General features: G+C 33.1%; 1 protein-coding gene and 1 pseudogene across 1 annotated transcript; both read left to right on the plus strand.

Moving 5' to 3' along the window:
• The first annotated feature begins 1,836 nt into the window (after positions 1 to 1,836).
• LOC110038567 (L10-interacting MYB domain-containing protein-like) lies at positions 1,837 to 4,314 on the plus strand. Its single transcript, XM_020743441.1, has 5 exons — positions 1,837 to 1,865; positions 2,593 to 2,725; positions 2,823 to 2,856; positions 3,559 to 3,719; positions 3,796 to 4,314. Exons 1-5 carry the CDS (start codon positions 1,837 to 1,839, stop codon positions 4,312 to 4,314), a joined length of 876 nt encoding a protein of 291 aa, XP_020599100.1.
• A 3,383-nt stretch (positions 4,315 to 7,697) lies between these two features.
• On the plus strand, positions 7,698 to 8,590 carry LOC110038568 (annotated as a pseudogene).
• Positions 8,591 to 18,490: the final 9,900 nt, after the last annotated feature.

The raw sequence follows: 18,490 nt of genomic DNA on the forward strand, positions 1-18,490 counted from the left end.
TATTTTAGCCCCTAACATTAACCTTTATTATTGAAATTTTTTCTTAAATTTACTATATATTTAGAAACATAAGTTTATTTATCCAAAGTTAACCTCTAATATCAAAGGTCATATTAAATTTAAAATTTTGAAAATAAAATTAAGCGAGGACAAATAAAATTAATTTCTTTCTCTCTTTCGAAAAATGAATTTTCATTTTCTCCCCGCCCCCCAAAGTTAAATTTTTAAAAGATTTTTACATGAAGAGCTTTAAAAATGAAGGGTAAAAGAAACAATTAAATACATACAAAAATTTATACCTGTTGGAGATTCTGATTTTGAACATAAATTTTGAAAATACTGCAGGTGCTAAAATGAAAACTACAAGGCTAAAAACAATAAATTGCACATAATACATATAAAATTTGTTCAAAAAGAGCTAATCACAAAACAAAACAAAGTGTTGAAAATAACAACATAACTAAACTAAATTCTAACAATAAGAATAGTCTTCCACATTACAGTTTCACATAACATAACAAACAAAGTCTAAACAACATCACAATACAAACAATACAATTACACAGTACAAACACAAAGAAACAAAATAGATCATCAGTCATCATCTTCCTCATCATCGACATCTATCTTCTGTTGCTGATATGGAGTATAAGTAGGGTGAATAGGGAACTGAACTGTATGGTCACTCCTCAGGTATCTCACTAAAGCATCATCATACTCAAATTTCTGGCGAATCAGATCATCAGTGTGAGCTTTTTTGGCCTCTATATTCTGTGTCCCATGATTCATCCTAGAAATATCTCCCTGTTGAATCATCATCTGGTCCAACAACTCCCTGTTGCTGGGGTCACTTGTAGTAGGTTCAGTAGGGGTTCTAGGAGTAGAAGGAATATCCTATGGCATGTCTTCCAAATCTTCAATCAATGTGTGACTCATAAGTCTTGATGTTGGCAGGCCCAATGGGTCTCTAAGGCTCAATCATCTCCTCATTAGATCTGAAATCAACTCCTGCATGCTCACAAAGTGTGTAAATCAGAGCAGGGTGCGCCAATCCACCAGTAGTCTCTCTCAGGAAATATATCAAATTTTCATATAATGGATAGAGCCTACATTTATATACAACATTTGCTGAATAAAGTAGTTCAGGATGGCTCTAACCTTGGTCACTTCACTATGATGATTCGTTGGAATTATCCTCCTAGAAATAAAATAGTGTCACGCTTTAGATACTACATTTAAACTAGTACGGGGAAGATTTACCCTTAACTTTAACTTAATTTTTTATTTTCCAAGCCCCTTTCTCAGTAGTCAGAAAAGAAATAACTTCATCTAAAGCCTGATCTGTAACAGAAAAAGAATGATAATAGCATCTATACACATCTTCTATAGAACAAAACTCATTTATTTTCTCTGGAGTAAATTCTACACTTTTTCCACAAACAAATACATAATCATCAGAAGCTTCAGGAAGGTTGGCATAAAATTCCATTTCAATCCCAGCTATCGCAACGACATTATAATAGTAGATGTTTTCCCATTGCCGAGCAATAATCAAATGTTCAACTTCTCCTCCTAGACTTTTAAAACCTCAATCTTGAATTAATTTCTTATTTTCACAAATTCTATGAAATCGAGGACTAGCTCTAATGCTAAGAAATCTCTCCTTGTCATACTCTACTTTCCTTTTGCTCGACCTATGTGCCATAGAAAATCTAAAATTTTTTGAAAAATCTGAATAAATTCTAAAATTCCAAAAATCAAAATGTAAAATATTTTAAACTTTATATCACTACATAAGAGTTCATCACCAAAGCATTTTCTCAAAAATTTCTCAAAATGTTTTCATATTTTCAGATCCATGCAAGGTGAGACAAATCCTTGGTGAAAATAAAAAAAAATTGGTTTAATGTGTAGCTCTTACCTAGAGAAGATGAAATCCGAAGTCTTCTAGCCTCTGAGGGTCTGTTTGGGGCCGCTTTTTTGCGGCCTCACGGCCCCAAATCGTGATAATTTGCTGTTTGGCTCGCAGCTTCATGGAAAAATAAAGTTAACGTGGAAGAAAAGCGGAAAGCCATATCCTCCCCGCGGCACAGCTTCGCAGCGTGAAAAAGGCTAGTTTTGCCCCTCACAAAAACCCCTCATCCCGCCTGCGATCTTCTTCTCATCCCGCCCTCAATTTAAGATCTTTTGCTGCCTTGTTGACTTTCGTTTTCTAATAAGATTTGTTTATTTAGATGTTCCTAGTTCTACATAACACTGAATTTTTATATATTTTCATATCTATATACATAACTCTCAAATTTAGGTGCGAGCTGCTTAAATCCATAATAATTATGTGCTCCGCATGTAAATTTCTCATAAAAAAATATTACAGGGTGGGATATATAAATTTGCTATATAAAAAAATAAATAAAAACTAACTTTCATATCATGTACTTCTGTTGGTAAAAAAATGACATGATTTATAAAGTTATCTTCAGTGGATTTTTGGCTTAGTTCTGTGTGATCACGAAAATTGAAAGAATTAGTTTGGAACGACATCTTTGTTTCTCTACTTTTACTAGTTTTCTTTTCCTCTTTTCTGTGCTATAGAATTCCTGCAAATAGACAATCTGTTGCAAGATCTAAAGAGAGCATGATAAGGTACAGTAGTGAGCTCGAGCGCAAGGTGAAAACGCTGCAGACTGAGGCAACTACCCTCTCAGCACAGCTTACTCTGCTACAGGTACTCTAGTTTCATCCATATATCTAACTGAATATTTTTAGAGTAAACCTTATGTAGGTCTTCCATTGCATTCTATAAATTTTATCGTGCTTTCTAGGAATACTTCATTTCCTATCATTCTGAGAATCATGGTACTACATAGTAATCACTTGTTGGGTCTTTCTACTTGGATCAGACATCTTTAACATTCCCATTTGATGCTTGTTTGCTTACATCACATTTTTCTTACTTTCACTTATAAATTATACTTGGAATAAGGTTATTAGAAGTTATGGTCCATTATGTGGTTCTAAGATGTTTTGCTTTTTAATTCTTTCATCTTTTATAAATTTGGTGTTCTGTTGTTTAAAATTGCAAAATGTAATTATCTTACTGTTGGAAATAATAACTATGAGAAATATATCTAATATAACTAGGAAGATAACTTCAAAATTTATTTCAAAGCTCCTTAATATTGTGGTAGTTTAGAGGAGCAATTAGCAAAGAAACAAAAATTAGGAGAGAAAAGTCAAGGACCTTCAGTACTATTTTATAACTGCGTATTCCCTAAATATTTATTTAACTGCATATTCCTTAAATATCTAATACCTAAACATTACTTTATTCTACTTTCTAATTGATTTTACTGTCGTGTTTCATGACTTTGTTTTGTTATAGTAATAACATGGATAGTAAGCCTAAAGAGATTGCTACACCCGCATTGTGGGAAAAAGATACGAAAATAATATTTTGCGATCTTCGTATTAAAGAGATTGAACGGGGAAATAGACCAATGACCCATTTCAATAAAGAAGGGCGAAAAAACATTATAAAAAATTTCAAGGAATGTACAGGCAGGGAATATGACAGGTTGCAAATGAAAAAAAAGTGGGACCAAATGAAGAAGGAATGGAAAATACGGAAGGAATTGAAAAGGGGTTCTACCAGTCTTGGTTGGGATCCAATAAAGCGAACAGTTGATGCACCTAATGAATGGTGGACTGAAAGACTTGCGGTGAGCTTTGTTTATAAACTTTTTTTTTGTAACTTTCTATTTTGTTATAATTGGGTGTCTACCAATTTTTGTGTAGGTGGTGCCTGCTGCAAAAAAGTTTAAACTTTCTGGAATTGAGCCTGAATTAGAGCAAAAACTAGACCGCATGTTTGGGGGAGTGGTGGCAACAGAAAACTATGCTTGTAGCCCAAGCAAGATAGGGTTCACTGGCAATGCCATGAATTTGGGAACCCCTGGAGGTTCAGTTGATTTCATTGACGTCCCTAGCCCAGATCAGAATGAATATGAAACTATTTCCAGTTCCAAACATCTGAGGGTTGTTGATAAAAGAAAAATTGGTGCTTCTTCTCTCAAAAAAGAGTTATCCGAGGCAGTTTCTTGTTTCAAAACAGAATGTCAGTCTTCTCATTCAAGCAGAATCGCGGAGACACTTGAAATCCTAAGTGCTACAACCAAAATTTATGCAGATGAAGAGCTGTATCTGTTCGCAGCAGGATTGCTAGAAGACCCGGTCCGTAGGGATTTCTTCGTGCAGATGCCTGCCACTCGCAGAGTGGCATATATTCAGCATTTTTACAATCGTTTGAACAATTGATACTTTTTCTATTTTTTATCACTGGAACATTTACACTGCATTATCTATTTTTTTTTCTAGAGTTGTGCTTGTGAACTCTGTTGTACCTTCCTAATTATTTGCAAATATTACTTTTTTTATTATCTTCAACTCTCATATAAATGATAATTTTTTAGGGGAAACATTTAGGGATACCCATCACTATGGATACAAATAGAAGAAGACGGATGGAAACCCACAAGGATACACACAAAAGAAAACAAAGAGGGATGTTTCTTACTACAATATGTTTGATGTACGTGTACTATAACACGTACATTGATCGATCGACATGCATGAAATCTTCTTATATTGGCGATAAATGGGTTAGAGAGTTTCTTGCATGGCACCCAACACGCTTTTGTAATATGTTTCGAATGAGCCAGACAATATTTATCGATATTCTGGACTTACTCGTAGGATCTCACGGTCTTCATTGATCCTCCAGGACCAATCTACGTGAGGTGCTCGCAATAACATTGTTCATATTATCCCAAAATGAGTCTATAAGAGGAGCGATTGAGCGATTTCATCACTCATCAAGAACAATAAGCAGGTATTTCTCAATCGGATTGAGCGCACTTGTTAGCTTGTCCTCTCATGTCAATAGACTCTCAAATTATAAGTTTGAGCAGATACTGGTTGAAATAGCACGTGGTGCATGATATATGCCCCTTTTCAAGGTATTCTCTCGGATTCATTATAGTTAACTTTGTAAGGGTTAGCAATGATATGTCAGACCTAACAATTACTCATCAGGACTGCATTGGCGCAATTGATGGAACACATGTTGACGCACGCATCCCAAATAGTGATAAGGTGGCATTTATCGGCCGTTGTGGTAGCCCTACCCAAAATGTCATGGCCGTCTGCAACTTTAACATGTGTTTCACTTTTGTTATGACTGTCTGGGTAGGTAGCGCACATGACAGTCGAGTTTTTAAATCTGTGACACGAGATCCCAATAACAACTTTCCACATTCACCTGCAGGTATGCTCGGGATCAAACTCATACAAATTGTTCAATTTATTAGGTAATTATTACTTGGGATCCCTAAAAAAACTTGAATTTGTGTACTAATTGTTCCATTTGTTAAGAAAGTTTTACTTGGTTGATGCTGGTTACCCATTGCAACGAGGGTATTTAAAGCCATTTCCGGATACGAGATATCACATACCAGACTTCGTACGTGCAAGTAACATCACACGAGGAAGAAAGGAAACGTTTAATAAACAACATTTATTGTTTCGTGGTGTAATTGAGAGGACTTTCGGTGTCTGGAAAAAGAAATGGGTGATACTCCGTGATATGCCTCCCTACAATTTTTTGAAGCAGGTACAGATGGTCTGTGCTACAATGGCTCTTCATAATTACATAAGAAGACATAATTCCCATAGCGATATCAACTTTCATTTGGCAGAAGAGGATGAAAAAAATGTGCATTCGGAAGCGTTTGAATACCGGCTAGGTCAGTCTTTCACAGAAGAAGAGACCGAGGCTTCCATTGCCTTCACCGTTGATGGAGAAGGTGCAAGCGAGATGACAGAGCTGAGGGAACGAATTATTGATGAGATAGTATGCCTATGAATGAATAATTTGAGAATTTATTAGTTGAATATTATTAAAAATATCGCTACTCTTATTTTTATTCAACTTCATATTTATCTATTCCGTTGTATGTCTGTGCCAGTATCTTCATTGTCCTTTTTTTTTTCTAAAATTAGGGTGTTTGTTTATATTTAAATTCCTATGTATTGATGTTATTAACACCTAAATTTATTATTTTAAAAAGTGAAATATACCTCATCATGTGTGGGTAAGTTGTAATACCATCCACCACTAATACCTAGGAATTGTGTGGTATGTTGTAAGATTAGTGTTAATTCTGGAAGTTTATTTTAGATCACGTGTATCTGTTGTTTACTGCTAGGAGTTCTTATTCCACATATATTTAGCTCCTACCAAGATTTATGAGGTTTCAGGATGTTCAAACTTGATCTCATATGAAGAATTGGAGCAGCCCTTCGTCTGTTTGGATTTCATTATACATTGAAGTTCAACTCCTACATAAAGTTCTGCTTTGGGTTAATTGTTTTTTGCTTTATCTAATGTGTTTGAGATTATCATTTTGTAGTTGTTGTTTCAAAGGTTTATATTGGTATTTGTCGCTATTTTTATTCCTGATATCTCTGCCACTTTTATTCTGCTTTTAGGATTCTGATAATTTCTATGTATTCTCCTTTACTTTTGTCTTCATTTGATCTTTTATGGAGTTGGTATTGAATGTTGGTCTTCTGCCTCAAATACAATTCCACTAATAGTTGTACCATCCACCACTAATACCTAAGAATTGTGTGGTATGCATGTAAATTTCCCTTTCAATTTTTATCTATTGGAATGATATTATTGAATTGTACATATTGTGTTCCTTTTCAGCTGATTTCTTTGTCTGAGAAGAGATGGTAATGTTCTTTCTTCCATTCATCTTTTTGATCCAACAAGAAAATATTGTGGATGGTAATTTATCATATAGCTCATTAAAATAAAATATATTCATGTTATAATTTTCTAACATCCTTAGGCACGCAAGTTCTCATTCATATATTTGTTCAATTCAACAAAAGGGTCTAGACATATATTACTTCTTTAGTCCTAATCACCTTTTCAAAAACATGTTGGTTGTGTGTAAACATTTCTTTTGTTCATTGGGGGCCCTTTATTCTTTTAACTTTGAAGGGCTTTTAGGTTCAATGGGTTTCTCTTCAACATCAAATTTCTACCAGGATTTTCATTCACAGAGTGACCTGTTTGATAACATTTATAACATATCTTAATAAAATTGTAGAGCAAGTTATGGTAGTTGTAAGTATTCTTTTAAAACCGTTATCAATGATGTCGTTATATCTGTTAGGATATACAAATACTCTGGCAAAATGGGCATTTTTAACATGGTGAAAGCTGAGAAGCCCCCCTCAACTGTATTTATGTTATGTGGTATTATTTCTCTTTTAAGATTGGGGCTGATTCCAGTAAGCGTTGTTCAAATACTCCATTACTTCAGAATGAAGCAACAATTATTCAAAATCATTAATTGTTGCTCGTTTTAGTGAAGCAGTTTTCTTTTCAAATTTAAATTATTAGTATAAAATTTATGTTGTCATTAGTGAATGTGGTGCTGATCATGACTATTTGTCTTACGAATGTGCTATCATTTCCACTTGTTTATTTCCATACCATCAATTAGATATTGTTGGTTGTTAGTGGAGTTGCAAAATGATTCTTAAATATGTTGAGGGAAAGGCTGGTAGGAATTGATATGCTTTTATGTAATAGTATACCGCTTATCTTTATATGAATATGTTGTATGCTCGGCATCTACAACTACCAAGGTGCGGCCTGTAGCTCTACCGAGTAGAAGAACACATTCCACTCCACAAACTTGATGACGCTGACCCCTACCATCTAGGGAAGTGACATCCACTTTATTTCCGTGGCTGCAGTAGATGCAAACTGGAACGACTATTCCATCGACTACCGTCATAACACGGGCGAGCTTATTCTACTACTGCAGAATGCAGCTTTGTCTCTTTCTCTCAATGTTCTAGAGCATGAAATATTCACTGCCTCTCCGATCCAAGTTTGTAGAATCATTCTGCATCATGTATTTACATATCTCACACCTAGACTTTTATACTTACACATAGCACATAAATATATCACTTTGTATTATTAAAATGCATTTTTTTAGGGGTAGGTAAAAAGCACTAAGGCGCTGTATTTATGAATATGAAACTATAGGTGTGAGATATTTAAATATATTAGAATTTTGTGATAGATATGTTAATTTTTCCCAACTTTTTTTCTGACTTGGAATGCTTTGATATGCAGGTTATGGCGCCTAGATTCAAGTTTGCTCCTCTTGGTCCGTTGGACATGTTCAATGCTTATGGTACAGTAGATGGGCTAAAATATGAAGTTTTGGGTGGTGCTGCTAAGTTTTTGAAGGTGGATTCCAAGCTTATGGGTCCGCAAAATGATGCTTTTATTCTGAAAGAAAGTAGGAACTATGTTATAGGGAGGGATTGGATGGAAGTGAAGGGTTGTGGAAGACTGCGAGCTTACTCTTCAGTTAAGCCTAAGATATGCTCATTGGGTGGCGAACATTCAGACATTAGAAGACTAAGATTTAGCATCGGTCGACAGTCGGCGATGTTGATTGTTGTTGTCCTTGAAATTCAGACATTAGAAGGTGGTTGATGTTGTTGTGAGACTAATAACATTAAAGATTTCATGCATTATTGGTGTTGATGTTTATTGTGATTGACATTGAGCATTAATATTAATTTGTACTTGTCATAGGGCGACGAAAAATAAAGCCCTTTAATATATACTGTACTTTTCTCATATATTTGTATATCTCACAACTATATCTTTTCATAGTTGCAAACATAGGCTCCAAATAATTACATCACATTAAAAATGCCAATATCATTTATCTTTTATAAATTAGATACACTTTCATGTGTAAGTTCTTCACACCAAGAATATTATAAATGTAAATATACAAGTTTTAAAGTTAGATATATAGATACATATAATTTATGGTGTAAATTTTCTCTTCTTTTTCTTTTTTTAAGTGTGTGTGTTTAAATAAAATCAATCTAGAGTACTGTTTCACTACAATTGAAAAATATCGTCCTCATAAGTTCTTTTAAACAATTTTATCAAACAGGGGCACTATGGTCATTTTCTTAGAAACAGCTGCCCCACAGCTATTTTAACACAGTTGCACCAAACAGACAGTCAGCTTCCCCGCAGCAGCTTTCTAGGGCAGCGCAAGGGCAGCGCAGTTCCTGGGGCAGCGCAGCTGCAGCTGAAAAGCTGGAAAGCTGCAGCTGCGCCAAACAGAGCCTAAATCACCTCAACTCCAACCACAATCAAGCCCGAGTAGCCCAAACCGAAGGTTGAAGATGAATTAAGCATAAAAATGGTGGCCACAGTAAAAATTTGGTGGCCACAGTAAAAAAATGGTGGCCACAGTAAAAATTACAAATTTTTAAGGGTTAAAATCTATCGTCGGGTCGAGGGCGTCGTCGGCGCTGAAGGCCCAAAAGTTTCATATTTTGATTTTTTTTAATTTTCAATTTCCTATCGACTAACACAAATTTTTTATCTAACAATAATTCACAAAAGAAAATATTTCAACAACACAAATTTTCACAAACAATAACAAACTAACTTTTATATATGAAAGTACACTTTTTACAAACAATTTTTTAATTACACAATCACATATATTAAAAAAACTAATTTTAAATCAGCCTCAAAATCAAGCCACAATACTAAACGCTATCATAAAACTATACACATAATCAAAGTTTAGAATTCTAAAGTAAAAAAAAAAAACCAAACTAAATTTAATCCACACAATTACACTAAATATATGTAATGTTCTAAAATAGATAGAGAATTTAAAGTCTTTAATTATTACACCTCTTCTTCAGTGTTTTCTCCTCCTCTAATATCTCCCATAGATTGGTAATGAACATATAAGTTATGGAAGGATCGGTACGAGAATTGGTCTGTCGAATTTTCTTCGATCCACCCTTTTTCCTTAAACATCCGAAGACTAATCCTGCTTCAAAAGTTCCAGTGTGATCAAAATTTTCTTTCATTCTCCAATCAAGGTGATCAAAAGGAATTTAAGATCTTTTGCTGCATTCATAATACTCTGAAGTTCCCTTTCAATTTTCTTCAATTTATTTTCCAAAGCAAGAAAACTTCCAACTGTTGGTGGTTTTAATGGAGTTGAAGCATGTGAAGATTGGCATGTGAAGATTGATCTATCTTCATTTCCATTTCCACAATAATTCTCATCTATAGGATTCATTGGCTCCCAAGGTAATAAAGTCTTTTCCAACTTTCATATAGAACTTGGGCTTGACCGCAAATCAAAAAGATGGTAGATGGATGCCCAAGTTCATAAATTGGTCCATTAGTAAGGATACACATAATAGATTTAAATATAATAGACTTTATATCAATGAGTTTTTCATTTGAATGCAGTAAATTAAAATAGCACATTCTTTGGTAACTTTACTAATTTTCATAGTAGGGAGTAATTTCAAAACAATAAAGAAATGTCATTGCTTTGAATTTGGATTAAGTAATGAAGTGGAGAAACTAACATATCCTTCATCTCGTATCTCCCACATATCACTTTCATCTGTCAGAAGATTATACATGTCTTGCATCAAATCTTGTGTAGGAATGAAATTTGTATAATGACATATTAGAATGTTGTTTATCATATACAATTCATTAATCCTTACAGGAGTAAATGGTACAACCTTACCTCGTACAAAGACAACACCTTGAGTAATTCCATGTAAGTTTGTAAACCTCTTTCCCCATAGGTACGATAACCGCAGATGTAGTGTAACACAAAACTTCATAATGCCTTTGCATAATGATTTTATCAATCGGACCAGTATGATTGATCACTCCATGATTAACAAATCTTCTTTCCTTGATCAATGTCCTATTCGTAATAACTTTATAGTATAATTGCTGCGTGTCAAAACTAGAAAACTTTCTTTTGTTGAAAACTTCATACCTAAAAGTATTTTTGGAATTGAAAGCCATGGAATCCAAAAACAGGAAGTTACTAGGCGTTCAAGGATATTTTTAGGCCTTTTTAAACTCATCCTGGTGGTTATTATGAAGTGAAATTGTGCCAAAACCCGCCAAAAGTCATCTAAAACTATCCAGTTGCACTCGGCGCCGTCGGTGCTCCTTATTGACAATGCTGGCTCTGATATCCGTTATCTAGGGTGTCGTTGGTGCCCTTTCTGGCGTCATCAGCGCCAGTGGCCAAAATTGTAATTTTCATTTTTTAATTAAATTTGATTCCAAATCTTCCTTCAATACCAATATTTGACTTAATTTATAATAAATTGCATTGTGTAGGATTATTATCTACTAATATATAAGACACTTAACAAGATAAATAGTAATACATAGCAATATATGTATGGGTTGCCTCCCACAAAGCCCTCCCACAAATGGGTTGCCTCCCACAAAGCGCTTGGTTTAACGTCTTCAGCCCGATTTAGTTGGGTTTTAGTTGGGTTGACTTAACATTAAAACTTCTTTAAATTGAGTTATGTGCCTTTCATAATAATGTTTGAAATGATGCCCATTAATCTTAAATATCTTTCCAGTGTTAGGAGCTTTAATAACAACAGTTCCATAATGATAGACTCTAATCACTTTAAATGGTCCTAACCATCTGGATTTTAATTTTCATGGAAACATTCTCAATATTGTATTATATAGTAGAACTTCTTATCCAGGTTCAAATTTCTTTTTAACAAACTTCCGACCATGCCATATTTTCATTTTCTCTTTATAGATTTTTGCATTATCATATGTTTCATTTCTAATCTCCTCAAGTTCATTGAGTTGCAAAAACCTTTTCTCACCAGCATCCTTTAAATTAAAATTAAATTCTTTAATAGCCTAAAATGCTTTATCTTCCAATTCTACTGGTAAATGATATGTTTTTCCAAAACTTAATCTATATGGGGACATTCTTATAAGGGTTTTATAAGCAGTTCTGTATGTCCATAATGCAGTATCTAGCCTAGCAGGCCAATCCAACTTATATAGATTTACAGCTTTTTTTAAAATGCGTTTAATTTCACCATTTGATATTTCTGTTAGACCACTAGTTTGAGGATGATAAGTAGTAGAGAATCTATGCATTACATCATATTTCTTAATTAATTTTTCAATTCTCTTATTCCTTAAATGAGATCCTCCATCAATAATGATTACTCTCAGCATTCAATATCTTGTAAACATATTTCTAATTAAAAATTTAGAAACACTTAGAGCGTCACATCTAGGCACAACAATAGCTTGAATCCACTTAGACATAAAATCAACAGTAAGTAATATATATAAATTTCCAAATGAAGGCATAAATAGTCCCACAAAGTCTAATCCCCCCACATCAAAAATTTAAACTTCTAATGTATAATTTAGAGGCATTTTGTCTCTTATGGAAATATTTCCTACTCGTTAACATCTATCGCATGCTTTAATATATTCATTAACATTACTAAAAAGAGTAGGCCAATAAAATCCAGCTTGCAAAATTTTATATGAAGTTCTATTTATTCCAAAATGATTCCAAAATTATTCCAAAATGTCCTCCAAATTTAGAATCATGACATCTTTTAATTATCTATCGAGTATTTTCATAAGGCACACATCTTCTAATAATTAAATCTTTACATTGTTTATATAAATATGTGTCATCCCAAAAATAGTCTTTCAAATCATAGATAAATTTCTTTAATTGTGGATTCTTGATATCAGGTGGTAAAATGTCACTTACAATATAGTTTACTATATTAGCATACCAGGGTACATCCATTTCATCATTGCTATATAAATGTTCATCAGGGAAATTTTCTAAAATATCATTTGCAGAATTAGTTAATAATTTCTATTCTAGATTTCTATTTCTATTCTAGATAAATGATCAGCTTTTTGATTATTATTTTCCTTTCTATCTACCACGATAAAATCAAACTCTTGCAATAGAAGTATCCATCTAATTAATCTTTGTTTAACATCCTTCTTTTACATCAAGTATTTAATATCACATTGATCTGTATGCACTATGCATTTAGTTCCAATTAAATAAGATCTAAATTTATCAAAGGCATAAACAATAGCTAATAACCCTCTTTTAGTAGTAGGATAGTTAATTTGAGCATTATTTAGAGTTTTACTAGCATAATATATAACTTTAAAAACTTTATCGTGCCTTTTTCCTAATACAACTCCAATAGCATAATCACTAGCATCACACATTATTTCAAATGATTTCTCCCAGTCAGGTGGTACTATTATAGGTGTAGTGGTGATTATTTTTTCCATTAAAGTTTCAAAGGATTTAAGGAGTTCCTCAATAAAGTCAAATTTTATATCTTTTTCTAAAAGTTGGCATAGGGGTTTAATTATTTTTTAAAATTTTTTTATGTAGCGCCTGTAAAAACTAGCATGACCTAGAAAACTTCTCACCCCTTTTACATTATTAGGAGGTGGTAATTTTTCTATAACTTAGATTTTTGCAGGATCTACTTTCATACCTTTTTTCAGAAATTTTATGCCCATGAACAATACCTCCTACAACCATAAATTAACATTTTTTTCCAAATTTAAGACTAGGTTGCTTTTTTCACATATCTCTAGAACTTTTTCTAAATTATTGAGGCATAACTCAAACGAAGTCCTAAATACAAAGTCCTAAATACAAAAAAATCAAGTCCCAAATACAGAAAAATCATCCATAAATACTTCCATTCCATGTTATATAAAATTGACATCATGCATCTTCAGTCATATTTAAAATGTTGCAGGTGCATTGCACAGTTGAAAAGACATTCTACGAAAAGCAAATGTTCTATATGGGCTTATAAACGTTGTTTTCTCTTAATCCTTTGGAGCAATTGGACTTTGGTGATATCTGATTCGACTTTTTGTTATGATAGATTGTGTAAAATTTAATTAAATATAATCAATTAATATTCAGATTCAACACAAGTATACATATCATTATCATGTAATAATGGACTTTCTATTTAAGCCCCAAATATCGATCCTCTGGGGAAGATTTAAATTGGTAATGACAAACTTGCTAGGAAATTCACAAAAAGTCAATTGAAATCACTGTCACTAATTTTAATTGTTGAGATGTAATCAAAATTAAATTTCTAAACTATTAACAAATAAAATATGCAAAATTTAAAACAGTAAATATTAATCTATTAGCTATGTTTATGTAACAGAGATTCTTATGTGAAAAAGCATCCTTCCCATTACAATGAAGCTATGGTAAAATAAAATGAGATAAATTTTCATAATATGTATTGTGCTAAATAGGAGCAATTTTAATTCTTGACCCTGTTACAGTGTGTAGAAAATCATTGCCTAATCTCAGTGTTTAGTCCCTAAATCTGTGGCTAGGCTATGACGATACCGGCTCCCACTCCAGAGCTCCCACTTCCCTTCACCTAAAGGGTAGCTCTCGCTTCAGTTCTTAAACACTAAAACTGAATTGAAGATTTTAGCTGTCACCCTAAAGGTTCTCCAATTCTACACCCAAAAAAGAATATTTCCCTATTTATTTGCACTTAATTCCATAAACGATGTTCTCCTTCATGGAATAAAATGTGATCATTACTCTGTTGTATAACTCATACTCCATTTCTCAGATCATATGTTTCACAACACATTTTAACAATTCAATTGACCAGATCGAAAAGTAAATTAAGTTCAGAGTTAAAAAACCATCATAATTTATTTTATAATTTAATATTGGCACATTCATATTATCTCTTCATTTCACCATATCTCATAGTAGGGAGAAAGATAGAGGGAACTACTCAGACTTCATGAGAACAAAATAACAAAATAAAAATTTCATATATAAAAGCAAGTTCATACAACACTGATAAATAAATAATACTTATCTAAAAAACTCTTTCTCAAAGCAAATCGTTTGTTGCCTTTCCTTACAAATGCAGGAAGAAGATATCTTTCACTTTTCTCCTTCTCCAACACTCTTACAGAAAGTTTTACATTAAATCTCACCAAAACAACTCTAAACTATGAAAGCAAAATCACTAATTGACTCCAATATGGAAGTGGAATGGAATGATGTGGTGCTAAAAATGAAAGCAGAAGAGTGAAAAATGTAGAGGAGCACATTTTTTGATAAAATTTGGCGCCAAATAGAGCCCAAGTTTGGTTATCCAAGAGGTGCCTCCAAAAAATCTTCAAAAACTTGTTCAAATACATCGAACCTTCTTGAAACGGGTGTCAGCGTTATTTCGGATTGGTTTGAAGCGCCATCGACGCTGTTCTGGCACCGTCGGCGCTGAGTAAAAAATCTTCATGTTAATTTGTTCTGCACTGTCGGCGCTGCCCTCGGCACTGCCAATGCTGAGCATTTATTTAAAAACGTCATTTTGACTCCAAATTTCATCATTTTTGCTTTAAGCCCTAAAGATCAACAACCTGAAAGAAAACATTTAAATTTCTTCCATTAAAGTGCAATATCATCAAAAATAGGTGTAAAATATGGGTCTAAAAATGCATATATTTTTTGTGTATCAGTCCCTAACTTCTGGTCCTTCTTTTCAGATTGATACCTAAATTTTCATTCTAATTTCGGGATCGGTTCCTAAATTTTGGTTCCCTTCTTTCAAGGTTTCCTAAATTTTGACTCTCTTTTTGGAATTGATTCCTAAATTTTAATTCCCACCTCGGGGTCAACACTTACACACTGATTCCCATTCTCTATAAATACCTGAAACATGATAACTTAAGCCCACTCTCCAGCCCCAAGCTAGAGTTCCTACTTCTTGACTTCGATCAAATATTCACTTGCTAATTCCCTAGTGGAAATAAATAGCACACAAAATTCTACAACTGCTTTTAAGTCTGTTGACTGAGGACTTTGCATTGGTTTTGTTGATCTCGTCGGTCAACGACAATACGCGCAGTGTGCTTGCCCAGCACGCCACAACTATTGGGGGTCTATTTGTTGACCTCACCTTTGGTTGAGGTTTAAGTATTCCTCTTTAATTGCCTAGGGTCTAGCCATAGGACTTTCTTGTTGACTATTTTTAGAAAACTAGAAAAGGAACCCTCATCATTAGAAATTCTGCACTCTTCCTTACTCAAATTGAAGTTCCATATATTGGTCCTAGGGTTGACCCTGGATGATGGAGATAAGGCACTCACTGTCACTCACTCTCAATCACAATCCCTCACAACCCTAAACCCAGTTGACTTTAATCCCTTGATCCTTTGGGAGACTCATGTAGATGGTCTACTAAACCCACTAGCCCTAGGCTAGGGTTTAATTGAGACCAGTACATAGAGGACCCAAATGGGGATTCCATTGGTCCATAACTCTTGTAGGGTGGTTGATACCCCAACCCTACCAAAATACCCAATTTGACCTCCCCCCCCAAACCTACCCAAATTACCTAAACACCTTCGAATCCCAAATTTGGTCAAATCCCCAAATTCAATCAAAATATCCAAACATGTTCAAAAATCATTTCAAACCTTTTGAAAAAACCTAAATTGCCAAAAACCACCCAAAATTACCAAAATTAGAAAAATACCACAAAATTACTAAAAATATACCATCGGCTCCAAATTTCTCTAAAACCAACTTGGACCCTTCAATTGAACCAAATTTAGCCAATTTGACCATTTTGACCAAAACCCCCAAATTGCCTTTAAAGGTCTAATTTCCCTAAATTCAGCTCAAATGTCTATCAATTTGGGCCAAATTTTTATCAATATCAATCCTAAACTTAAATTCACCTTTCATATGACCAATTTAAACCCAATCCAAGCTTAATTTGCCCATGCTTTGAGCCCAATTTTGATCTAGCCAGACGAACTCTAGGTGTGTGAACCGCGGGCCGCGTGGCATGCCAAGGTGGAAAGCACAGCGATTGGCAATGCGCCGTGTTGCCGTTCTGAGCTGCCTAGGATCCGGTCAGCACCGCGTGGTTAAGTAGAAAAATAAGGTATTTTTCTGATTTAGTTAAATGCCTTATCAATAAAAATTCATATCTTTGCATAGATAAATAAAAAAATAAATAAATAAACCCTCTTGCTGAGTGAATAGAGGAAAAAAATGTGAAAATGATTTGAAGTTTATTTGATGCATATTTTAGTTTTAATTAATTAAATATGGTTTTCAGTCTTTTAACTCTCCATGCATTTAGACATTTCACCATATCTTCATATTTTGGCATGTTATTGCCTCTGTCATGGGGGATATTCTCTGACTTTTCCAAGGTCAGAGAAGACCTCTAGACAGATATCTATATTTTTCAAGTTTATGTCTATTATTTATATAAATTAATCATAATAATTAGCATGTTGCTTAGAAAAATCCAAAAAAATTTTGGAAGGTTTATGCAAAGGACCCTTTGGAAAATTTTTCATGGGTCAAGTTATTAAGAACACACTTAACTCTCATAAAACCCTAAACACAATGAAAATTAATTTGGGAAAAATAATCATCTAAATGAGTTCATTTTGATTCTCCACTTTAATCTAAAGTTCAAAGAACTCCCCATAAAAATTGCAAAACATTTGAAGTTCATTTGATAACTTAACTTGTTTTTCTAAGTTAAATGGCATTTTTGACACAAAATTAATTTTTAATAATTAAAATATAACTCAAATAATAATAAAAATTGATTTTGGGAGCTCTCTGTAATCAGGAGAATTTTATAAAATTAAAATTTTAATTAAAATAAAAACTTCATTTTTTTAAATCCTAGTTTAATATTTAAATAATTAAAATTTTTTAAAAATCACAAAATTGATAAAATTCATGGAAATGTTCTAAATTGTTTCCTAAGAATTTATGAGCAATTAGAAGATTTTTCCTAATTTTCTAAGTGAAGATATTGAATTTTAAAGCTTAAAATAATTTTTTAAAAGGCTAAAAAAGAATTTTTCTTAATTTTTCACTTAAATAATTCCAACAATTCAAAGATAAAATCAGAAAATGTAAAATTTGATTCTATGGGTTCCTTGACCTCAGAGGGATTTAATAAAAATATAAAACTTAATTTTCCATATTTAAAATATTTTATAATTAATTAAAACTCTAAAATTAAAAAAATTCTAATAATCCAAATGAAACTTAAAAAATCCCGAAATTTGGTCCCAATAGTTTTCTTGTCTATGTCTACCTCCAGTAAAAATTTTAATGGATTAGGCTTTAACTTGGTCAAGTTGTTGGATTTTCTTTGAAAAATTCTTTTTTTGCATATCAATAATATATAAATTATATTAAAATTTGAAAAATCACATTTTCTTCTCTGATGTCTTAATTGACCCTTCATTAATGTGGGATGAAAATTTCAAAGTCATTTGAATTAAATTTGATGAATTATGAAGTAATAGAGCCTTAGGGGCAAAAGTGTAATTTTGGAAGTATGGCCTTAATTAACACTTATGCTTAATTCAAGAAAAGGAAATGGGCAACCTTTTTTCTTAATTAACCTATTTGGATGATTGAAACACAAGGGATTAATTGGT

Source organism: Phalaenopsis equestris, unplaced genomic scaffold, assembly GCF_001263595.1.
Source record: "Phalaenopsis equestris unplaced genomic scaffold, ASM126359v1 Scaffold233112, whole genome shotgun sequence".
Classification (NCBI taxonomy): Eukaryota; Viridiplantae; Streptophyta; class Magnoliopsida; order Asparagales; family Orchidaceae; genus Phalaenopsis; species Phalaenopsis equestris.